Source organism: Hemiscyllium ocellatum, chromosome 13 (genome assembly GCF_020745735.1).
Source record: "Hemiscyllium ocellatum isolate sHemOce1 chromosome 13, sHemOce1.pat.X.cur, whole genome shotgun sequence".
NCBI classification, from domain to species: Eukaryota; Metazoa; Chordata; class Chondrichthyes; order Orectolobiformes; family Hemiscylliidae; genus Hemiscyllium; species Hemiscyllium ocellatum.
The window spans coordinates 1,208,459-1,224,340 of NC_083413.1; the positions used below are offsets into that span (position 1 = coordinate 1,208,459).

Here is a 15,882-nt window from a genome sequence, read left to right on the forward strand (position 1 = left end):
AATCCCCTTTAGTATCTTTTATACCTCAATTAGATCACAGAATCCCTACAGCGTGGAAACATTCAGCCCATCGAGTTCACGCCAATGCTCTGAAGAGCATCCCATCAGACCTATCCCTGTGACCCACCGACAGTGCAATTTAGGATGACCAATACAACCTGTGCATCTTTGGACTGTGGGAGGAAACCCATGCAGTCACGGGGAGAATGTGCAAACTCCACACAGACAGTCACCCGAGGGTGCAATTCAACCTGGGTCCCTGGCACTGTGAGGAAGCAGTGCTAACCACTGAGCCACTGAGCTACCCTCATTCTTCCAAACACCAGTGAGAAGAGGCCTAAACTGCTCAATCTGTATTCATAAGACAAACCCCTCAGTGCTGGAATCAATTTAATGACCCTCATCTGAACTGCCTTCAATACAATTACATCCCTCCTCAAGTAAAGGGACCAAAACTGTACGCAATCCTCCAGGTGAGGTCTAACTAATGCCTTGGGGATGTGAGATACAAAAAACGTGAGGGAGAGGCAAGAGTGGATATTAGTCTACTGAAAAATGGGTCTGGAGAAGTGGTAATGGGGAACAAAGAAATGGTGGAGGAACTGAATATATATTTTGCATCAGTCATCACAGTGGAAGACACCAGCAATATAACAGAACTTCAGCAGAATCGGGGGCCAAAGTGAATACAGTGGCCATCACTAAGGAGAAGGTGCTTGCGAAGCTAAAAACTCTAAAGATGGATTAATCACCTGGACCGAAGGGACTACATGCCAGATTCCTGAAGAAGGGCTTATGCCCGAAACATCGATTCTCCTGCTCCTTGGATGCTGCCTGGCCTGCTGTGCTTTTCCAGCATGACATTTTTCAACTCTGGTACTCCAGCATCTGCAGTCCTCACTTTCTCTGAATGGACTACATGCCAGAGTCCAAAAGGAGTTAGCTCAGAGATTGTAGAGGCATTGGCAGTGATCTTTGGTGGAGTCAGGGAGGGTCCCAGAGGACTGAAAAATGGCTAACATAACACTCCTGTTTAAGGAAGGAGGGAGGCAGAGAACAGGAAACTATAGGATGGTTATCCTGACCTTGATTACTGGTATGATTTCAGAGTTCATTATTAAAGACGAGATTGTGGGGTATTTGGAAGTGCACAGTAAAATAGGGCAGAGTCAGCATGGCTTTGTCAAGGGGAGGTCATGACTGACAAATCTGTCAGAATTCTTTAAGGAAGTCATGTGCAAGTCAGACAAAGGAGCATCAGTGAATATGATCTATTTGGATTTCCAGAAGGCCACACAAGAGGCTGCTAAATAGGATAAGAGCCCATAGTGTTAGGGGCAAGGTACTGTTACGGTCAGTGGATTAGGAGAAAGTGAGGACTGCAGATGCTGAAGATCAGAGTTAAGATTAGAGTGGTGCTAGAAAAGCACAGCAGGTCAGGCAGCATCCGAGGAGCAAGAGATTCCTGATTAGATTAGATTCCCTACAGTGTTGAAACAGGCCCTTCAGCCCAAAAGTGCATACCAACCCTCCAAATAGTAACCCACCCAGACCCATTTCCCCTCTGACTAATGCACCTAACAATATGAACAATTTAGCAAGGCCAATTCACCAAGCCTGTGTCTCTTTGGACTGTGGAAGGAAACCCATGCAGACATGGGGAGAATGTACAAACTCCACACAGACGGTCACCTGAGGCTGGATTCGAACCTGGTTCCATGATACTGTGCTAACCATTGAGCCACCGTGCCACCCATACAGTGATGATGGGTTTATGCCTGAAACATCGATTCTCCTGCTCCTCAGATACTGTCTAACCATGGACAGAGGAATGGCTGACTGGCAGAAGGCAGAGAGTGGGGATGGAGGGGTCTTTTTCAGGGTGGCAGCTGGTGACCAGTGGAGTCCCACAGGGGTCAGTGTTGGGACCACAACAATTCACATTATACATTAATGATCTGGACCAAGGAACAGAGGGCAGTGTTGCTAAGTTTGGAGATGACACAAAGGAAGGTGGAGGGACAGGTTGTATTGAGGAGGTGGGAAGGCTGTAGACGGACTTGAAAAGATGAGGAGAGTGAGCAAAGAAAAGGCAGATGGAATACAATATGGAAAATTATGAGGTTATGCACTTTGGTAGGAAGAATAGAAGCGTGAATTATTTTCTAAATGGGGAAAGACTTTGGAAATCTGAAGCACATGAGGACTTGGGAATCCAAGTCCAGGATTCTCTTAAGGTTAACATGTAGGTTCAGTTGGTGGTTAAGAAGGCAAATGCAATGATCGTGTACATTTTGAGAGGACTAGAATACAAGAGCAGGGATGTACTGCTGAGGCTATATACAAGAGTGTGGTGCTGGAAAAGCACAGCAGGTCAGGCAGCATCTGGGGAGCAGGAGAATTGATGTTTCGAGCATAAGCTCTTCATCAGGAATAAAGGCAGTAAGCCTGAAGCGTAGAGAGATAAGCTAGAGGAGGGTGGTGGTGGGGAGAAAGTAGCATAGAGTACAATGGGTGAGTGGGGGATGGGATGAAGGTGATAGGTCAGGGAGGAGAGGGTGGAGTGGATAGGTGGAAAAGGAGATAGGCAGGTCGGACAAGTCCGGACAAGTCATAGGGACAGTGCTGAGCTGGAAGTTTGGAACTAGGGTGAGGTGGGGGAAGGGGAAATGAGGAAACTGTTGAAGTCCACATTGATGCCCTGGGGTTGAAGTGTTCCGAGTCGGAAGATGAGGTGTTCTTCCTCCAGATGTCTGGTGGTGAGGGAACGGCGGTGAAGGAGGCCCAGGACCTCCATGTCCTCGGCAGAGTGGGAGGGGGAATCTACCTGCCTATCTCCTTTTCCACCTATCCACTCCACTCTCTCCTCCCTATGCTACTTTCTCCCCACCCCCACCCTCCTCTAGCTGATCTCTCCATGCTTCAGGGTCTCTGCCTTTATTCTTGATGAAGGGCTTTTGCATGAAACGTCGATTTCGCTGCTTCTTGGATGCTGCCTGAACTGCTGTGCTCTTCCAGCACCATTAATCCGGAACCAGGGATGAAGGGCTTGTCATATGAAGAGAGGTTGAGGACTCTGGGTCTGTATTCAACAGAATGTAGGAGGATGATAGCGAATCTGATTGAAATTTACAGAATACTGGGGTAGAATAGGTTTTAGTTTGTCATTTCTACCATATACAACTGATACAGTAAAAACGAGAGAGCATTCCTCCGGGACTGAGAGTGTTACATGGACAGCACAAACTACACCATCATACAAAGGGCGGCATAAAGTACATAAGAAGTGCAAAAACATGCAAGTTGCAGTATAATAGAAGAAAGTTAAATAATAGACATTGTTCCAGCAGCAATTCGAAGTTGTGCAAAGAATTTCAGGGGGAAAAGAGTGCGATCATACTGTGTTAGGGAACCTGATGGCCTGTGGGAAGAAACTGTTGCACAGTCTGGCCATGAGAGACCGAATGCTCCGGTATCTTCTGCCAGATGGCAGGAGGGTGAAGAGTTTGAGTAAGGGGTGTGTGTGGGGTCTTCCACAATGCTCTTAGCCTTATGGATGCAGCGTGTGGAGTAAATGTCTGTAATGGAGGGGAGAGAGACCTTGATGATCCACACTATCTGTTGTAGGGTCTTACGATCTGAGACAGTGCAATTCCTGAACCAGGCAGTGATGCAGCAGCTCAGGGCACTGTCAATGAACCCTCTGTAGAATGTGGCGAGGATGGGGGGGTGGGAGGTGGGCTTTCCTCAGTCTGTGCAAAAAATAGAAACACCACTGGATTCTCTTGGCTATGGAGCTGGTGTTGAGGGACCTGGTGAGATTCTCCGCCAGGTGTACACCAAGAAATTTGGTACACTTCATGATTTCCATGTGGGAGCCGCCAATGTCCAGCAGAGAGTGGTCGCTCCATGCCCTCCTGAAGTCAACAACCATCTCTTTCATCTTGTCCACGTTCAGGGACAGGTTGTTGGCTCTGCACCAGTGTGTTTGCTGCTGCACCTCCTCTCTGTATCTGACTCGTCATTCCTGCTGATGACACCCACCACAGTCGTATCATCAGTGAACTTGATGATGTGATTTGAGCTGTGCATCGCTGCACAGTCGTGTGAATAGCAGTGGACTGAGCACACAGTCCTGGGGGGGCCCCGTGCTCAGTGTGAGGGTGTTGGGGATGCTGTTCCCAATCCAGACTGACTGAGGTCTCCCAGTCAAGAGGTCCAGGATCCAGTTACAAAGGGAGGTATTTCAGCCCAGCAGACTCAGCTTTCCAATCAGCTGCTGAGGAATGACAGTATTGAATGCGGAGCTGAAGCCTCTGAGCAGAATTCTGATGCAGGTATTCTTCTCCAGGTGGGTGAGGGCCAGATGGAGGGTGAAAACTGAGAAGCCTGGATAGAGTAGAAGGTACTTCTACTGGTAGGAGAGACTCAGAGTGAAGGAACAACCTTTAGAACTGAGAAGAGAAAGACTTTCTTTAGCCAGGGGGTGGGAAATCTGAGGAACTCATTGCCGCAGAAGACTGTGGAGGCCAAGTCATTGGGAGTATTTAAGACAGAGATAGCTAGGTTCTTGTTTAGTGAAGGGATTAAAGGTTTGAGGTAGAAGGCAAGAGAATGGGATTGTGAAACATATCAGCCATGATCAAATGGCAGAGTCAACTCAACAGGCTTAATTCTGCTCTTCTATCTTATGATCTTATACAGCTGCAGCAACCATTTCCTACTTTTATTCACTATTCCTTTAGCAATAAATGCCAAGGTTCAATTTCTCTCCTTATTACCTACTGTACCTGATTACTAATTCTTTGCAGCAAAACATCCCAAAGTTTCTCTTTAGTTAGATAATAAATTGCAGGATGAAAAAGATCATGGATCATTTCAAGTAGTTGAGCCAACAAGCAGCAGATGCAGTTCAATGTTATTGAGAATAAAATTATTCGATGACATCAAAGACAAATGTACCTGATTCGGTCAGATAGCACCCTGATTCAGAAGGACATCTGAGCGCTGTTGCACTGATTACGGAATCATTCGTGTAGCGCTTAGCTGCAATGAAAAAAAGGGAAAATAATGTGTTGGGAGTTAAGACACAATGCAAGATATTTTATTCTTGTTGTATAAGGCATTATGAAAATGCCAGCTGGAAGATTACTGAGTCAGTCTGGGTGGAAGTTAGGAACAGCAAGGGAACAGCCACCGCATTGGGGGTATTCTACAGACCCTCTAATAGCAGTAGGGAGATTGAAGATCTCATAGGTGGGCAGATTCTGGAAAAATGCAGATGTAGCAGGGTTGTTGTTATGGGTGATTTCAACTTTCCCAATATCGACTGGAACCTCTTTGTGCAGATGATTTGGATGGAGTCGTTTTTGTCAGGTGTGTTCAGGAGGGTTTCCTTACTCAGTATGTAGCTAGGCCGATGAGGGGAGAGGCCATTTTGGATTTGATGCTTGGTAACGAGCCAGGACAGGTGTCAGATCTCGCAGTGGGAGAGCACTTTGGTGACAGTGACCACAACTGCCTCACATTTAGCATAGCCTTGGACAGGGAAAGGAGCAGTTACCGAGGGAAGATATTTAATTGGGGAAAAGGAAATTATGACACTATCAGACAGGAGTTGGGAAGTACAGACTGGGAGCAATTGTTCCACAGAAAGTCTCCACATGTCTACTGTGCCCTATCTAAGGAGCAGTTATTGTGAGTGATGCACGAATTTGTACCTCTGAGGCAGGTAAGAAGGAGTAAGATTAAGGAATCTTGGATGACGAGAACAGAGAAGCTTCTTGTCAAAAGGAAGAAGGCAGCTTACGTAAGGTGGAGGAAGCAAGGATCTAGCACAGCTTTAGAGGATTACAGGCTTACTAGAAAGGAGCTCAGAAATGGACTGAGGAGAGCCAGGAGGGAGCACGAAAAAGGCTTGGCAAGAAGGATTAGGGAGAACCCAAAGACATTTTACTCATCCGTGAGGAATATGAGAATGATCAGGGAGAAGGTAGAGTTGATCAGGGATAGCGTAGGGAACTTATGCGTGGAGTCTGAGCAGATAGGGGAATCCCTAAATAAGTTTTCTGCTTCGGTTTTCACCAAGGAAAGGGAACTTGTAAATGAAAACTTAGAGGAGCTGCAATACAGTCTTGACCAGAGCAAGATTGATGAAGTTGATGTGTTGGAAATTTTGGAAAATATTAAAATTGATAAGTCCCCAGGACCAGACCAGATTTATCCCAGGCTGCTCTGAGAAGCGAGAAAGAAGGTTGCTAAGCCGCTGGTGAGGATATTTACCTCCTCACTCTCCACGGGAGTCGTACCGGAGGATTGGAAGGAGGCGAATATTGTTCCTCTTTTCAAGAAGGGTAATAGGGAAATCCCTGGCAATTACAGACCAGTCAGTCTTACACCTGTGGTCAGCAAAGTTTTGGAAAGAATTCTGAGGGATAGGATTTATAACTATTTGGCAAAGCATAGTTTGAATAAAGGCAGTCAGCATGGCTTTGTGAGGGGCAGGTCATGCCTCACAAATCTTATTGATTCTTTGAGGAGGTGACAAGACAGGTTGATGAGGATCGAGGAGTGGATGTGGTGTATATGGATTTCAGCAAGGCATTTGATAGGGTTCCCCATGGTAGGCTCATTCATAAAGTCAGGAAGTATGGGATACAGGGAGATTTGGCTATCTGGATTCAGAATTGGCTGGCTGACAGAAGGCAGAGAGTGGTTGTAGATGGAAAGTATTCTGCCTGGAGGTCAGTGTTGAGTGGGTCCCACAGGGCTCTGTTCTTGGGCCACTGCTCCTTGTAGTTTTTATAATTGGCTTGTATGAGGAGGTTGAGGGGTGGGTTAGTGAATTTGTAGATGGCACAAAGGTTGGAGGTGTCATCAATAGTGTAGAGGGCTACTGCAGGCTGCAGCACGACATAGACAGGATGCGGAGCTGGGCTGAGAAATGGCAGATGGAGTTCAACCTGGATAAATGTGAAGTGATGCATTTTGGAAGGTCGAACTCAAATGCTGAGTATAGGATTAAAGACAGAATTCTTGATAGTGTGGAGGAACAGAGGGATCTGAGTGTGCAAGTACATAGATCCCTCAAAGTTGCCACCCAAGTGGATAGGGTTGTTAAGAAAGCATATGGTGTTTTGGCTTTCATTAACAGGAGGATCAAGTTTAAGAGCCGCGAGGTTTTGCTGCAGCTCTACAAGTCCCTTGGAATATTGTGTCCAGTTCTGGTCGCCCTACTTTAGGAAAGATACAGAGGCTTTGGAGAGGGTGCAAAGAAGGTTTACCAGGATGCTGCCTGGACTGGAGGGCTTGCCTTATGAAGAAAGGTTGACTAAGCTCGGACTTTTCTCTCTGGACAGAAGGAGCAAGAGGGGAGACCTGATCCAGGTGTACAAAATAATGAGAGGAATAGATAGAGTCAATAGCCTTTTCCCCAGGGCAGGATTGATTGGTATGAGGGGTCATAGTTTGAAGATATTAGGAGGAAGGTATAAATGAGGTGTCAGAGGTAGATTCTTTGCACAGAGAGTTGTAAATGCATGGAATGCGTTGCCAGCGATGGTGGTGGAAGCAGAGTCATTGGGGACATTTAAGTGACTGCTGGACAGGCACATGGATAGCAGTGAGTTGAGGGGTGTGTAGGTTAAGTTACTATATCTTACATTAGGATTAAACCTCGACAAAACATCATGGGCCAAAGGGCCTGTTCTGTACTGTACTTTTCTATGTTCTATGTTCTAAGATTGTGAGTAACTTGAATCTGTTACTGAGAGAAAGATGGAAAGAGAAAATTCTGAAAAAGGACCTGAAACATAAGCTCTGCTTTCTATTCACAGATACTGCTAGATCTGCTGAATTTCTCTCGCGTTTTCTGTTTTTTTGTTTATTTCAGATCTCCAGCATCCCCAATTTTTTGTCTTATATTCCATCAGAGAAAGACATTACCTTGAGATGGTAAAAGAGAAGAAGTCAACATGATACTTAATGCTGAGAGATATGATTATCAGGGCAGGTTAAGGAGGTAATAACAGTACAGTAATGATATTACTTGCCAGGAGTTCTCCAAAAGGCTGTGGAAAATCATTGCAAACCCTGTTTTTGAGATGTATCTGAAATCAACTGGGAATTCAAATGCCGGCAAGACAATTTGTAAAATTGAATTCAATAAATCTGATCACTTATGACCCAAAAAAAAAACAAATTGCTACAAATTCACTGAAGGAAATATACAAATCAACTGAAAGAGGATGTACTATCTCTCCCAGTATAATTGAAAATAATTCTCGTTTAGTTTGTATTATTGGCTTGTAATACTTTTTCAAATTAAAAAAGCAAGCTCTCAATTGGACAAAAAAACGTTACGGTCTTAACTGTTCAAAGGGAGTCATCATCACTTTCTCAGGCAATTAGAAATGGAAGATAAGTGTAGTTTCCCAGTATTACCTCGATAGATAACAATTGATTTAAATAATTGTCATACTTTAATAGGAAGAGACATAAAGGTAATCTGAACAAAGTTATCAGGATTGTAAAGAAAACTTTTAAAATTGTTTTTAAAGCTGAAAAAGTTGCAACCAAGGGCCCAGCATTTGAAAAAAACTCAGGACGGTAGCTCAAGAAAGTCAGGAGGCAATGTGGAATAAGTTTTGAAGGAGGATGATAAAAATAAGTCGTACAAAGAAGAAAATTCACAGTGTTTCAAGACAGATTTAAAGATTATGCTGATAATAAAGTAAAATTGATTTCTCAGATTGCACATCGAACTAAAGTGCAGGAGTTCTGTTTCTTTACTTATACACATTTCGGTCTGGCCGCTGAGTGAGCTACAACAACTTGCATTTATATAGCAGTTTTTTGTAGTTAACAAGAGTGCAGACAAACACATTGTGTTGGCAGGTAGCAGTGGGGAAAGAGAATCAGACAATCATTGTATTTTAACTTCAAAGCGTGAGTGAAGTTGTGAGCATGTGACTGGTTAAACAGATATCAGTGATGCAATGGCAGGGCTACAACAATCCCTTTAACTTTCACCTTCAGTCTCAGCATGATCTGTTGTCCACTGAAAACCCCATGACACTGCCTGGTTAGCAATTCTCATATACAAAAATCTTAGCTCGATTAACTGGGATTCATGAAGTTAACAGTGCAGACAATTTCATGGACTTTGTAGAACTCAAGTCAAGAATGAAGCATGTTGTTGAATAAGTGGTAGGCAAAAATTCCTTTCAATGTTGAGATCTCATATTTGCTTCTGCACCTAAATCAAAGGATTTTGTCCACTCTGCGATGGGAGTGTTCCTTTCTCTAATTCGGAGGGGATTTCTTCTAGTTGGGAAGTTATCACAGTCATCTCAGGGTTTACTACATTTGCCTTGCATTTCCCAGCATTCACTGCACCATGAAACCATCCAATGCAGTTTGACTTTGATAAGAAACATAATAAACAGAAACCAATATACCCCTACCCCACCCCCACAATTGCCCACCAGCAATAGGTGCAGTACCAGCCCAGGAATCAGCAGTCTGCCCTTTAGGAACCTTTACTCCACAGGAAGGAGGGATCAGTATAAAATTTCTGCTTTATTCACCACACAGGAATAATGGCTAATTAGGTCCTTGGCAGTTACTCAGCTCCAGTCTGAATGAAAGAACATACAAAACTTACAGCCCAACAAGGAGATTTTATTCCAAAGTTGCACACTGTACAAAATTTCCTGAAAAGCCTGAACAAGTCTCTGAATCTGTCTGATGACTCACCAGTGCTCACATGACTCACCTCTAAAAGGGACACTATCCCAACATAACACACCCCTAGAATAAGGCATAACATTGAACATAGAATGTTACAGTGTAGTACAGGCCCTTCAGCCCTGGTTGTTGCACCAACCTGTGAAGATAATCTGATGCCCATTTAATCTACACTACTCCATTATTATCCATATGAATATCCGATGCCCATTTAAATGCCCTTAACATCAGCAAATCTACAACAGTTGCAGGCAGGCCGTTCCATGCCCCCACTACTCTCTGTGTGAAGAAACTACCCCTAATATCTGTCCTAAATCTATCACCCCTCTATTTAAAGCTTGTGTTAACCTTCACTATACAAGGAAAAAGGTTCTCACTGTCCACCCTATCTAACCCTCAGATTATTTTATACATTTCTTACGGGTGGCAAGGTGGCTCAGTGATTAGCACTGCTAACTCACAGCACCAGGGTCCCAGGTTCAATTCCAGCATCGGGCAACTTTCTGTGTGGAGTTTGCATGTTCTCCCTGTGTCTGCGTGGGTTTCCTCTCACTGTCTAAAGATGTGCGGGTCAGGTGATTTGGCCATGCTAAATTGCCCATACTGTTAGGCACATTAGTCAGAAGGAAGTGGGTCTGGTTGGGTTACTCTTCAGAGGGTTGGTGTGGACTGGTTGGGCCTCTTCCCACACTGTAGGGAATCTAATCTAATCTCGATTAAATCACCTCTCAACCTTCTTCTCTCCAATGAAAACAGCCTCAGTTACCTCAGCCTTCCCTTGTAAAACCTTCCTTTCACATCAGGTAACATCCTAGTAAATCTCCTCTGAACCTTTTTGAAATCTTCCACATCCTTCCTATAATGTGGTGGTCAGAACTGCATGCAATACTCCAAGTGTCTTGTACAGCTGAAGCATAGCCTTATGGCTCCGAAACTCATTCCCCCTACCAATAAACGCAAACACACCAAACAAACATCTTAGTCGCCGGTGTCTCTCGCGACCTTGTAAGCCTATCCTTGACTCACTACCCACAACCGCCTGTACACTGGAACTACAATTCAGGTTCCCATACCCCTGCTGCATTAGTTTAAACAGCTCCCCCCGCCCCCACCCCCCAGCATTCACAAATTCCCCCCAGGGATATTGGTACTCCTCTGGTTCAGGTGAAGACCATCCTGTTTGCAGAGGTCCCACCTTGTCCAAGAATCCAAAATCCTCCCTCCTGCACCATCCCTGCAGCCACGTGTTCAGCTCCGTTCTCTCCCTGTTCCTCGCTTCACTAGCACGTGGCACGGGCAATAATAGACAATAGACAATAGGTGCAGGAGTAGGCTATTCAGCCCTTCGAGCCTGCACCGCCATTCAATGTGATCATGGCTGATCATTCCTAATCAGTATCCCCTTCCTGCCTTATCTCCATAAACCAGAGATAACAACTGTTTGTTCTAGCCCTAAGCTTCCCACCCTGACTCCCTGAATTTCTGCCCTAGATCCCCACCTTTTTTCCTACCTATGTCATTGGTGCCTGTGTGGACCACGACTTGGGGCTGCTCCCTTTCCCCCTCAAGGATCCCGAAAACACGATCAGAGACATCATGAACTCTGGTACCTGGGAGGCAATAAACCAAATGTGAGTCATTCTCATTCCCACAGAACCTCCTTTCTGTCACCCTAATTATGGAGTCCCCAGTGACTAAAGCTCTGTTCCTCTTCCCCTTCCCCTCTGAACAAATGTCCCCAGGGACAGACTCTGTGCCAGACATAACATGCATAAGCTTCAGAATATAAATGAGCACAATTGCCTCAGCAGACTGGTAAGGGTCAGGATTGGCTGCCCCACAGGTATGTGCAGTTTCCTGCAGTTGGCTTCTCTGTCAATAGATGTACATATTGTAGGAAGACATCATGGCGGTCATGTTAGATTAGATCCCTCCAACCTCTCTCCAGTTATTTGAAAATGCTGTCAGCACCTCACACATACTCAGCTCTTTCTTCCTTTTACATGGTCTTTCAAAGCAAAGTCTTTGAACAAGTCTTTGGCCATCTGCCCTTTGTGTTATCTGGGGCGATATGGTGGCTCAGTGGTGAGCCCTGCCGCCTCACAGCACCAGGGTCCCAGGTTCAATTCTAGCATTAGACAGCTGTCTGTATGGAGTTTGCATATTCTCCCTGTGTCTGCATGGGTTTCCTTCCACAGTCCAAAGGTGTGCGGGTGAGGTGAATTGGCAATGCTAAGTTGCCCATAGTGTTAGGTGCGTTAGTCAGAGGGAAATGGGTCTGGGTGGGTTACTCTTTGAAGGATTGGTGTGGACTAGTTGGGCCAAATGGCCTGTTTCCGCACTGTAGGGAATCTAATCTAACTCCGTGCTAATCTTGTGGTCGAATGTTCTTCAACCAAACTTTGGGAGTTGCATTATGTTTAAGATGTTGTTTAAGTCAAAATCGTTATTTTTGTCATTGTTGAATTCGAACTGTCAAGGTAAGGAAGTACAAAGCCATTGTGCATTACATTTTCCTCCTTGGGCCAAGCAATGGCCTAGTGCCATTATCACTGGATAACTATTCCTGAGATCCAGGTAATGTTCTGGGGGCATAGGTTCAAATCCTGCTACAGTAGATGGTTGTTTGTGAATTCATTAAAGACCTGGAATTAAGAGTCTAATGATGACCATGAATCCATTTCAGTTGTTGGAAAATGCCACTAATTTTCCTTAGGAAAGGGAACTGCTATCCTTACCTGGAGCCTATATGTGATTCCAAACCCATAGCAATGTGGTAGACTCTTTAGTGCCATCTGGGTAATTAAGGATGGGCAATAAATACTGGCCTAGCCAGTGATGCCTTCATCCTGTAAGCGAATAAACAAATATTCAGTGGCGGCCAATTTGAGGTTGTGTGGACTAGGAGCAATCATGGCGATGTAAAGTCAGTGCCCTGGGGGGATGGCCACCTGTGGACATTCCTGCTGGAGTTAGGGGTCATACCAACAACAGCTATACATGTGACGTAGACAGCCTGCCATTAAGAGGTCACAAAGCAGGTAGAGGACATTTCTGGGATCTTACCAATGGCTGAAAGGTTTCCCTCCACAAAAATGGCCTGAACCCTGTAGGCAGACTTGTTTTTCAGTATATTTATCCTTTCCTCAGAGAGTCCCATCATTTGAGGTGCACCCTGCAGTCTACACCCGACCCCAGCTCTCACCTCACCTGCTGGGATCTGGTAATCACACTCTGATGCTCCCAATAGATCCCCTCCCCACAAACTGTGGATCCCACCCATTGCCCTAAATTGGTCAGAGCTTCCAGAGATGGATCTAATTTAGGCACCAACAGGAAAATTTTGTGTCAGGTCAAATCACATACCTTTAGGATCAGGATCTGAATTTTTACTCATTGAAAGAATATTTTCAAAGACTGTAAAATTCTGTATGAGTGAATAGCATACACTATGTGTTGCTTAATATTAGATTCTGTTACAGAGTAGATGGGAGACATACCCATCTCTCTATCATTGATTGTCAGACAATGATGAGTCTAGGCTCAAATCCAGGACCTCTTCCTTTGTAGATACGATGGTGAAAAATGTCTGCAACTGAATCTTTTGCTTTTGCTTTTTATTGTTTTCTTCTTAAAGGACAAGAATAATAAGAGGTTGAGTGTGAGAAAAGAGATAAGTTGATAGGATAAACACATACCCTTTGTGTACTCAATGAGAGTTATGTATGGAATTGTGTGGGTGAGTTTCAATGATGGATGGTCATAAGGCAATGAGGGGATGTGTTCATACAGTCAGAAAGAGATACAATTTGGGCTGTTGTTAGGGGTATTGTCCAGGAGAAGATTTAAGAAATGCACCATCAGAATCTAGATGAATCTATGGTGCCACTCATTGTTCCTGCTGTGGTGAGGGGTTCTGGCACTGTATCAAGGAGCATGCCTTCACACCCTCACTCCTGACCGATTTGTAGTTTTCAATTATGTCAGCTTGGTTTATTGTGGTCTCTCCACTCCTTCATGTAAGTCTCCACAGCCTGTAATGTGATGCTGCTTTATAATGTTGAAAGTCTGTTTCTGTAGGTTCTTGCTTTCATTAACCACCTGTCCAACCAGAACAGTGCTCTTCTGAAGGGCTCTTAAATAAAATAAGGAAGACCATCATGCACACCTGTCCCAGTTGGTCTGGGAAGCTGGAAGTCAGATGCAAATCTATTATAAAAGGCCAGTGTCTCCCCTCCCTCTCCACAGACAACCCCCACCCCTACTCCTCACTTTTTGATGTCAGCACTGCCCTTAACAGGCTTAGCTTGTAAACAGTTGAATGGCCACACAGGTGTTTTCCTGGTAGGAAAAAAAGAAAATATATAAAATAATAATCTCTGTTCACAATGGTGTCTTCATTTTCTCTCTAATTATGTAGAAAAGAAATGAGTGATTTGGGGAAAAAAGAATAAAAATCACTGGGTTCTTAGATAAGGGCTCTCTTGTGGCACAGTGTAATGTCCCTAGCCCTGGATCAGGAGGCCCAGGTTCAAGTCCCACAATAAAACACAATAAAGCAAACTCTCGGAGTTCCTCATGATGAGTGGTAATAAAAAAACGGTCACCAACAAAATGTCCTTCTGAAACAACCAAGTCTCCCTCAAAGATAAGGTCCAGCCAGGGTCTATCTACAGAGATAATAGCACAGGTTGACAAAAGCACAGTCAAAAAAAAAGATTCTAATTAATGGAATTAAGAAGTTTAAGTTGGGAATTACAACACCTACTCCTGACGGCACTGATCAGCTTTTCCACTATCTTCACCCCTTTCGCCAAAGAAAGAAAACTGCTCTGTATTCGAGCACCAGTGTTGCAAAAGATTATTTTAAAGTAAATAAAAGTCATGAGAAGCAACAATGTTTTTGTTCATTTTCATATTTTGAGCAGATAATTGACATTTTAATGGTGAGGATTAGCTGACAGACAAAACAAGTAATCTCAGTAAGTTAATATAAGGTCAGCTTTTCACATGATGCCACTGCTGTGGAAGTGCCTACATTACATTTGAATGCTTCTTGTATATCATGTGGTATTAGTCTAAATAATATAAAGTTCATTATGGTACAGAACCGTGCAGCAAATCCCTTCTTCCAGAAGGTGTTACAAGTTAACAGTTTGAGTAAATAACTCCAGGGCTTAATTCTCTGGTGGGAACAATGAGTGACGTGATGGTGAAGACCATGAGGCATCTAGACCTCGACTTCCAAACACTGAGCCTCACCAACATCAATGTTCACCTTGGTAATCCAGAACTGCATCTGTGGGAGATTTTCTGTGAGTCCCACACACTCCTTGTGTATATAAAGATGCTTTAAGAAGGTTCAGAACTGCCCTTAGATCTCATGCAAGAGTTGAGCAGCTGTAGAGTAAAGGACAAGTCAGAGAAAGATGGAGGAAATCAAAGTAATAAAAGTACAGGAACAGTAGGCGTCAACTTCATGAGGAGTCATGAACTTCGCTCCCATGAAAGAAAGAATTATATTGATATTTAACTGTCATGCTCTCAGGAAAAAAGCTGAATTATGATTCTCTCCATTAATGCAAATGAAAAGTGTACACCCTAGCATGTTATGCCAACTGTAGAACAGACTTTCAGAGTTTAATAACCCATTTGTCAGACAAGATGTAAACTGTATGTTATCTAACTGGTCCCTTTTTAACACTCTAGATTTTGTTTAAAACTGTGGTACGCTTTCAAGAAGATCAACTCCTTCAAGACGAAAGAACATGAATTGAGCTTTTATTCTCCAAATGTGAGGGATAATTCTCAGGTTACATGTAGGATGACTAAATGAATGCCCAATTCACAGAATATTTATACACTGGCATTCAAGCATTACATATATAAATATAAAACACTTCAATATGTTTGTTTTAGAATTTTTGAAAGAAATTATGGTTGGTTAACAATATAGTAATTGTATGTGGGTGCTATGTAAAGCCAATGAAATGGCCTGGTGACCTAGACGTTGAAAGGTTCAAATAACATGGTCAGTATATGGGGGGTAATGGGGGAAGGGGAGAGTCAATGACAGTTAAAGGGGGAATGGAGAGTCAATGACAGTTAAAGGGGGAATGGAGAGTCAATGACAGT

General features: G+C 43.9%; 1 protein-coding gene across 2 annotated transcripts in view; it reads right to left on the minus strand.

Moving 5' to 3' along the window:
- LOC132821742 (histone-lysine N-methyltransferase MECOM-like) overlaps window positions 1-15,882 on the minus strand; it is a 383,016-nt gene that overhangs the window by 170,001 nt on the left and 197,133 nt on the right. Inside the window, exon 2 of one of the 2 annotated variants that reach the window (XM_060834464.1) lies at window positions 4,963-5,046. The exons of the other annotated variant lie outside the window; for it this stretch is intronic. Within the exon in view, the coding sequence (XP_060690447.1) occupies window positions 4,963-5,046 (84 nt within the window). The remainder of the gene's footprint in view (window positions 1-4,962; window positions 5,047-15,882) is intronic. 2 annotated transcript variants of the gene reach the window in all.